Source organism: Chrysochloris asiatica, unplaced genomic scaffold (genome assembly GCF_000296735.1).
Source record: "Chrysochloris asiatica unplaced genomic scaffold, ChrAsi1.0 scaffold00100, whole genome shotgun sequence".
NCBI classification, from domain to species: Eukaryota; Metazoa; Chordata; class Mammalia; order Afrosoricida; family Chrysochloridae; genus Chrysochloris; species Chrysochloris asiatica.
The window spans coordinates 6,435,048-6,444,353 of NW_006408618.1; the positions used below are offsets into that span (position 1 = coordinate 6,435,048).

The 9,306-nt window shown below is 35.8% G+C and overlaps 1 protein-coding gene across 3 annotated transcripts in view; it reads right to left on the bottom strand.

Moving 5' to 3' along the window:
• RFWD2 (ring finger and WD repeat domain 2, E3 ubiquitin protein ligase) overlaps positions 1 to 9,306 on the bottom strand; it is a 265,833-nt gene that overhangs the window by 48,350 nt on the left and 208,177 nt on the right. For all 3 annotated transcript variants that reach the window (XM_006867072.1, XM_006867071.1, XM_006867070.1), the window contains 2 exons: positions 5,896 to 6,013; positions 2,160 to 2,284 (listed from right to left, as the gene is read on the bottom strand). In XM_006867072.1, the coding sequence (XP_006867134.1) occupies positions 2,160 to 2,284; positions 5,896 to 6,013 (243 nt within the window). The remainder of the gene's footprint in view (positions 1 to 2,159; positions 2,285 to 5,895; positions 6,014 to 9,306) is intronic.

The following is a 9,306-nucleotide window of genomic DNA, read 5'->3' on the forward strand; positions in this document are numbered from 1 at the left end:
CGCTTCATTGATGTTCTTCGGTCACTTCCCCTTATGGGTGATGTGCTCCTGGCCTTTTTTTCACCAATGCAGTTTCAATTTTCTTAAAACCTCTGTACAGTAAATTATGAAGTGACCCCATGATTATCCTATGTCCTTCCAGAAAATCTATGAAGATTACCTCTTTCGAGTCCGTACAAATAGTTACTAAAACCTTCTGAGCTGTCCTCTACACCTTTAATTATGTTTGAGATTGCCCTAATCCCCCTTAAACGATGTTTAATCCATCTAAAATTTTTTATTTTACACAGGGAACCATTCTCATAAACATGTTGCATAGTTTCAATGACTTGGCAATAGTCAGAGTTGAGCTTTGTTAAAAATTTGCTATTAGCCCTGATCTCAAAATAGTTTTCTACCCGCCCCCCCCCAACATAATACAAAAAGTATCCTTTCTTGGAAGGCACCCTAACAAGACTAAGTATGATAGTTAAAGATTAATGTCAACTTGACTGGGCCTAGAATCTCAGTGGTTTGGCAGGTAAGATGTAGTTATCCCCCATGATGAGACCTAATGTAGTCAACTCCATTCTATAAGCAGTCAATCAAGTGAAAAAATGTCCTCAGGGGTGTGGCTTGCTTCTAATATACTGGACCCTCAGGCAAAGCTTGTTTGCTTTTTGCTAGGTCTGGATGTTGCACCTAGGTCGTCATTCAACCTCCATTTCTTTGGACTTGAGCCAGGGGCTTGCTCTACTGCCTGCCAATCCTGGGTATTACCAGCAGCCTGACATCTTATCTGCCAGATCTGCCTGCCTGCTATTTGACCTGCAAATCTTCACAGCTGTGTGAATCAGAAGCCTCCAAACTGACATCTGACCCACGGACTTAGGACTTGCCCATCTCTTCTGCAACTATATGAGCCTTTTTCTGATATAAACCTATATATATATATATGTATATATGGAAATATATATGTACACACACATGCTTCACTGGTTTTCTTCTCTAGAAATTACAGCCTAAGACATAAGACAAGCATATTAATGAGAGAACTTGTCTGAAGCCATCCACTAGTCACAGAGACCTGTTTAAACACATTTTGTTTGGAATAAATCCATGCATGCATGAAATGGAACCCCAGCCCAGTACAATACTTTTTGACTTACTCTTGTATATGAATAGTGTAGAACCTGTATTTCTGAGCAATCTATGAAGGTAGAATAATTGTGGTTGTGATTTACTCTGGCAAGATTTATGCTCACAACCTTGTAAAGAGGACCGACCTTACTAAATACAGGGTTAGTTTTTTAAAAGTACAGATGTAAGTTCATATATTCAGGTACTAGATATTAGAGAATTTAAACAGTACTAAATTTGGTCTTTCTACTTCTGATTTTTGTTGTTGTTGTTAGGTGCTGTCTAATTAGTTTCAACTCATAGTGACCCTATGCACAACAGAGACAAAACACTGCCAGGTCCTGTCCTGTGTCATCCTTACAACTGGTTTTATGTTTGAACCCATTGCTGCTGCCACTGTGTAAATCCATTTTGTTGTGAAGTCTTCCTCTTTTTTGTTGACCCTCCACACTTTACCAAGCATGATGTTCTTCTCCAAGGACCGGACACTCCTGACAATACGTCCAAAGTATGAGAGACGAAGTGTCACCATCCAGACTTTAAAGGGGCATTCTGGCTGTACTTCTTCCAACACAGATTTACTCTGATATAAGTTCATATAAATTGTCAACAAGAAAAGTTCTACAACAGATCAAGTCTATCTAAACGGATGGTTTAATGCAGAGATGACTACATATGGAAAATTAATTTCAAGCTCAAGAAGACAAATAATGGCTCCAAAATTATAAATGTTATTAGCAGAACTTAATTTTCAGTCTGGTAAATAGTATCTAGAGAGATTGTTATAGAGGAGAACTACAAAATAGTTTACAGTCTTACGTGGTCAGGATATGTGTTCAATAAAGGAGAGAAGGGTGAATATTTCTTCTAGTATAACCAGAGAAAAATTCATAGTACTGAGGCATCAAGTCTATTAAATCATCTTAGGAGAATCTAGTATGGTACCTTTTAGAGTCTGTTATATAGTTCATTTCCACTGAATTCTATTTATGTAACAGATACCAGTATAAAAGTTTCTAGGAAAAGATGGTTTCACTCACCACAAGCTATGTAATCTCCATTGGAAGCCAGACCTACAAAGTTTTTTTCATTGATATGACCCTTGAAGGAACGTAGGCAGTATGGTTTCCCAACATTCCATAGCTTTAGCTGGCTGTCTGTTGATCTGGGAAAAAAACAAAGAGTTGAAAATGCATTTAAAATTTCACATCATGAATCTCATTATTAATATTTAGAAGCAATCCAGTTTAATGCCTATGAACACAGATTTTTGGAGTTAATGTCAATCTGTCATTAATTTGCTTTTGGCCTTGGGCAAATTATGAAACTCAGTTTATCAGTTAAATGTGAAAAATGATTCCTATCTTAGGGGGCTAAATAAACCTTGTAAAATATTGTTAAGATTAAATAAATTTATTCACTGATAATGCTTTCAAAAGTGTTTAACACATGATGGACAACATTACTACCATACCAGAACCAGTAAACATAGAATAAGCTCTCCTGGGAATTGTGCTAAATTTCAGTGATATATTTGCTCTACTTAATTAGTTTTTCAACTGCTGAACTGTACTGTTACATTGAATATGAACTATTTTCACAGTTTAGTCAGCACTTCATGGTTAGGATGCTATCAGTGCTTTAAAGAACATATAAATGAAGCTATTTAGCAAAAAAAAAAAAAAAAATCGCAGGTAATCACATCACACAAAAATAGGTGTACAGGGTAGATAGGGACCAGTAACTTGGACATAGGCTAACTAAAATGAGGGGACAATGAAGGCACGAAGTGACTGGCTGACAAGTTTTCAAGAGGGAGTTTAGGTTAACAGTATGCAGGGGAAGAGTCCCCACTGAATAGTTTTCATCTTGTCTAGATGGGTCTGGTTAAAAGAGATGGGGACAGGATTCTTATGATTCAATAGTAACTGTTATCTTATCATGACTAATTGTGACTGTCACAATTATACAGGTTGAAGTCTTGTAACAAAAAAGGAGGAGTAGTTAATCTTGCAGTCCAGAAACAGAGGATCCTTGGACCATCAAGGGAGAAGAGCAGGAACAGAATGTGGGACCTTATCCAGAGAAGCAGCGACACTAGAGATACAGACAGAGATGAGGACATGGATAGAGGGAGCAGCTGAGGACTCTGGACTCATGGAAAGAGAGGGACTGGGTGCTGGCAGCCAGGAGGCAGCCTTGCAGAATGTGCCCTTTGGTTGTTTAAATTATTATATATTCCTGAGTGTTTGTGTACATCCCTCCCCACCCCCTCCGACCCCCAAAACAAAACAAACAGGAATGGAAGCAAATATGGTTGAATGATGATGCACGGAAGAGACTGTATCATTGCAATCAAACGATAGTGTAAAGCTTGATGTTATCCAATGCAAACTATCACTTAGTTCACAACAAAAATTTAAAAAAAGAAAGTCATAGGATTTTAATAAAGATTGAGATTTTTTCTGACTTTGTTATAAAACCTAGGTAATTCTATAGTTTTTACTTTTAAAATTGCTTTCATTCCTCTCAGTAATCTGTTATGCATTTTTTTCCTAAATAACCCATACATCCTATATGATTGATTGATTTATTAAATAACATTTTATTGTGTTTTTGGTAAAGGTTTACACAGCAGTTAAGATTTCCATTCAACAATTTCTACACAAGTTGTCCAGTGATATTAGTTACATTTTTATTGCTGTATTAAATTTGAACTATTTTCAGTTTAGTCAGTCCTATTTAACAATGCATAAACATTCTTCATATTGCTGTTCTGGTTGTTCCATTTCTACCAAACTAGTTTCTCTACCTATACTCTCATTCTTGTTTTAAAGCTATTGTAAACTGATTGGTCTCACATAGATGGTTTTTAAAAGGAGCGCAGTACTTAATGATATTGTCATTGTTTTTTGAGTCAATTTGTTGTTTAGCTACAAAAAGACTTCAGCAGTTAGTTTCAATTCAAGGTTTAAAGAGTATTTCGGGGCAATAATTTTGGGGAGTCCTTCAGTCTTAACTAGTTCAAAAGGACTGTGTTTTTGTTGTTGCAGGAATCTGATATTCTGCTCCACATGTTCCTTCCATTCTACCAAAGTCAATCTATTATGGCTGTGATTAGAACAGACCGTAGTAGTTTCTATAGCTTTATTAAAGACTACGAACTAAGTCAACTCTTTCTTCGCTAACTTAATATTCACCAAAAATCTAAACAAAATATTTGACATGAACTGCTCTATTTTAAAAATCATAGTTATTATTATCAGCTCCATTTTAGAGATGAGGAAGCTAAGGTTTAGAAACTTAAGAATATTTCTAAGGTATCACAGCTAGTAAGTAGTAGAACCAAGATTCAAACTGTCTGACTTTAGAGTCCAAACTCAAAACTTTAAAAATACTTCTACATTACTTGTCATCATTTACCCAACATAATACCTATTTTTATTACACTTAACAATAACAACAATTGTTACTCCTGAATATGGAATACTTATTGACTGGCTTCCACTTAATTTAAATTTGTAAAAGAATTTCCTATAATATGTCTCCTTGGAAAGCTCAGTTTTCTCTTTTGCAACTCAATTTAAATGACCTTGCTATATACACTCAAATGATCAAGCTTTTGTCTTGAGCAACCAGTGTGGACATAGGTATCAAATATATGGCACTAGCATTAATTGTATCTTTAAAGAGATAAGAAACTAGAGAAAAGAAGGAAATAATATTATCTTTATGCTTAAGCACATATAGTAAAACAAAACAGGGAGAAAGTAAGAAAGGGTATTTACTAAAAAATGAGGAAAATATGAAACAGGCAACAAATAAGAGGGAATGCCTCTGTTAGTTTAAGAGATATATCAACAATGGTTTGTCAGTTGTGTGCCATCGAGTCAGTTCTGACTGTATGGGGTTTTTGAGGAGTGGCTGGTGGATTTGAACCAACGACGACCTTGAGGTTAGCAGTCCAGTATGCCATACAATTATCTGGTTGATAGCTTGTTAGGTTCAAACAAAATAAAAAATAACTAAAAGCTCAATTTATGATTCTCTATTTCAGAAAGCATTTAGTAAATAGGTCTACCATTTGCCAAGCCTGAGTAGTAATTCTTAAAAAGTTCTCTTGTAAACACTGAAACTCACTATGAAATAATAGAGATCAAATATGTATCAATATAAAAATCAAACGAGTATTGTCTAAACCCAAAAATAATTCTATTACTATAATGCAGTGTAGATAAATGTTCAGTAATGTGTTAGTTTTGTTGTTGTTAAGTGCCGTCGAGTCGGTTCCGACCCATAGCGACCCTGCACAGGGTTTCTGAGGCTGTATAAAGCATAAAGTCTCATCTTTCTCCCGCAGAGCCGCTAGTAGCTTCGAACTGTTGACCTTAAGGTTTGCAGCCCGATTCTTAACCAGTACGCTATCAGTTTGTTCTAATAAATAAAATACTTTTCTTCTACATCAAACATATTAAGTATTAAGGAGAAGCAGTAGCAAAAATCCACTCTGAAGTTCATACACAAGAAAACTTAGGAGTGTTAATTAGTGGGCTATGTTAAAAATTAGAAAAATCATTAGAATTTTATTCACATATTCAAGGGAGCAATACAGACCAGAACATACATCTTTTTAACTAAACAAGTTATATCTACTATTTTAGAGAAGTTGCACAGCCCCTAGCGATATTATTTACATGCATTCACAATCACTTAAAGATTGATAAATGATGACACAGCTTTCTGTTAGGCTCAAACTCTGAAGAAAATGATACTCACGCTGAGACAATTTCCTCACCACTCACAAATTTTGCATAGGAGACTGCTTTTCGGTGTCCTTTGAATACCATGATTGGCTGTTTAGTGTTACGAAGATCATAGTAGTGGACACAGTGATCTGAAAAAAACAAACAAGAAAAGAATGTAGGAAATGGAAAATAAAGTTAGTTTCAATGGGCTTTGGTGTTTTCTTTTTGTTTTGTGGTAAATGTGTTTCACTGACAATACAAAACCTGTAACAGCCAGAAAACTAAAGGCTATCATTTCCAAGGGCAGATTTTTGTATTTGTTTTTGCTTTACATCTAGGAAAATATGTTTGCATAGATAGATGTGGCGACATCAGTCTAAAAGGAGCTCCACTAGCATTTCCTCTGATATTGCTACCAGAAACCATGTTAAGGGTTCAAAGTAACTAGCGCTTCTAACTCCCATCTTTACACTTTGATGGCTTTAGAAAATGGTGATAATAATATCATTACAAGCACTGGGCCGCAAGGTGGGTTTGAACTGCAAGGTTGGCATTTAAATACACCAGCCATGCCTTGGAAACCCTACATTGGGTTACCTTGCTGTAAGTTGGAGCTGACATGATGGCAATTAACAATAACAACAACAACCTTAATGGTATAAAAATTTTCCCACATTTGTTTTAAAAAACGTATCTTCAGTTAAACACATTTTATGTATTAGAAAATTCACTTATTGTTAGTACACAACCCAATGATTTTTACTAAATTTGCCGAGTGACATAATCATCATATTGTTATTAGTGCCCTTGAGTCAGTTCTGACTCATAGTAATCCTATATAGGGTTTCTGAGATTGTATATCTTTGTGGGAACAGAAAGCCTCATCTTTCTTTCATGGAGTGGCTGGTGGGTTTGAGCGGTGAGTAGTCCAGTGCTCATCATACGAAGCCATCCTGTGCCTTATAATCACCATAAATTAGTTTTAAAATATTTTCCTCACTCCAGTAAGTTACTATATGCTCATTTACAATCCACCCCCATTCCCAACCACAGTTCCCGGCTACTACTTTCCTACCTTTGGTCTCTATACATTTGTCTTTTCTGGAGAGTTTATACAAATGGAGGAGTCCTGGTATGGCACTGTAAGATAAGCACTCTACCATAAGGTTGGTTTGAATCGCAAGGTGAGCTGTTCAAACTAACCAGTCACTCCTCTGAAACCCTATACAGTGTAGCTATGAATTAGAACTGGCATGATGGCACTTAACAACAACATATAAATGGAATTACAACACAATATAGATTCTTATGTCTGACTTTTACACTTTATATAATGTTTTTCAGGTTCATCCATATATTAACATATGATCAGTAGTTTGTTCCTTTTTATTGCTAAATAGTATTCAATTGTCTGGATACATCACATTTTGTTTATCTACTCACTAGATAATGGACACCTGTTTCCAATTTTGGGTTAAAATGAGTACTATTGCAGTGAAGAATCACATGAAAATCTTGATATAGACATATGTTTTCATTTTTATTGGGTAGATGCATATAGGGGTACTTACTAGGTCATATGATAGGTACTTTAATGCCTAACTTTGAAAACAAACAAACAAACAATTTTCTGTATCATTTTACATTCCCACCAGCAATGGTATCTGTTCTCTATATGAATTCTTTGAAAATTCTGGATACAAGTCCTTTATCAGATGCATATTTTACAAATATTCTCAACCATTCTGTTGCTTATCTCATTTTCTTAATAGTGTCTTCTGAATCAAAAAATTGTGAATCCTAATGATATCCCATTTATTTTAATTTTTTTTTTCTTTCATGAAACATGCTCTTCATACTGCACACAAGAGATCTATAACTAACCTAAAGGTTTAAAGATCTGTGTTTTGTTTTTGTTTTCTAAAAGTTTTCATACATTTAACTCTGTAATGTAAACTACTACATTTAACTCTGCAATCAATTTTAAGTTATTGTTATGTATAGTAGAAAGCAAAGATGAAAACTAATTTTTCTGCATGTGGATATCCTGTTTTGCCAGGATGGTTTGTTAAACAGACAATTATTTTCCTGAGTGACTAGCTCTGGAACCTATGTGGACAACAGACTGACGATAAGAATTTATTTACAATCTCTCCATTCCATTGATCTATGTGTCTATCTGCTAAAAGAAGAAACAAACTGAATAAACCCCACCATCATTGCTTAACTTTGTTGCAAGGATCAGCCAATGAATCCAATCCCAGAAAACAGAAATGGATCCAATATCACCTTCCCACTTCAATATGCTCATTGCTAGCTGCTCAGGTGGCATGCTCTCCCTCTGATCAGAGCTTCCCAAGGTGGCTCAGAGCTCACAAGACCATCAGCTGTCCATGCAGTATTTCCTGGAACCTAGTGATCCAGAACTAGCTCAGAGCTTACAGGCTCAAAGACCACCTTTCACACTGCTAAACAGGAACAGGTAGTCCTGCCTCTGTTGGCTCTAACTGCCCCACTAAGTTCATTAATTTACCAGAAGGCTTACCATATTCACTAAAGTATATAATACTTACGACACTTTGGTAATGTTATGGTTAAGTGCTCAGAAGCTAATTCTAAATAAGTGTCAGTGGATTGATCCCACCAACAGCTTTATGGGAGAAAAGACCTGGAAATCAAATCCTATAAAGATTTCAGTCTAGGAAACTCTGCTGGGTCCAACAGAGTTTCTATGAGTTGGAAAAGGCTCTGTAGACAACAGCAAACACCATACATATGGCTACAGATTTATTACAACCACAAAAGATACAAATGAAGAGATGTACAGGGTAAAGTCTACTAGGTATAACATGTAACTTCCACATCCCAATGAAGACACTTGCTTCTCTTGTGCATGGTCACAACCAAAAGCTCATTAAGCATTAGTGCTCAGGCCTTTTATTTGCTTCATTGCATGGCCATGAAAGAATACATCATGCAAACTGCAGCTGTCTGTGACAAGAAAGTATCAAGGAAGACCAGTTAATACCACTATTACTAATATGTACAAACCAACCACTAAACCAGTAATGACGAAACAGAAGAATGCTACCAACTTCTTCTGTCTGAAATTGATCAAGTATGCAATTAAGATGTATTGATAATTATTGATCATTAGAATGCGAAGGTTGGATACAAAGAGGAAAGACTGGTAGTTTGAAAATATGGCCTTAGTGACAGAAATGATGCTGAAAAATTTTGCAAGACCAATGACTTATTCATTGCAAATACCTTTTTTTAAACAACATAAAAAATGACTGTACAGGTGGACCTCATAAGATGGAATACACAGAAATCAGATTGCCTACGTCTAAGGAAAGAGATGGTAGAAAAGCTCCATATCATCAGCCAAAACAAGGCCAGGAGCAGACTGTGGAACAGATCATCAATTGTACATATGTAA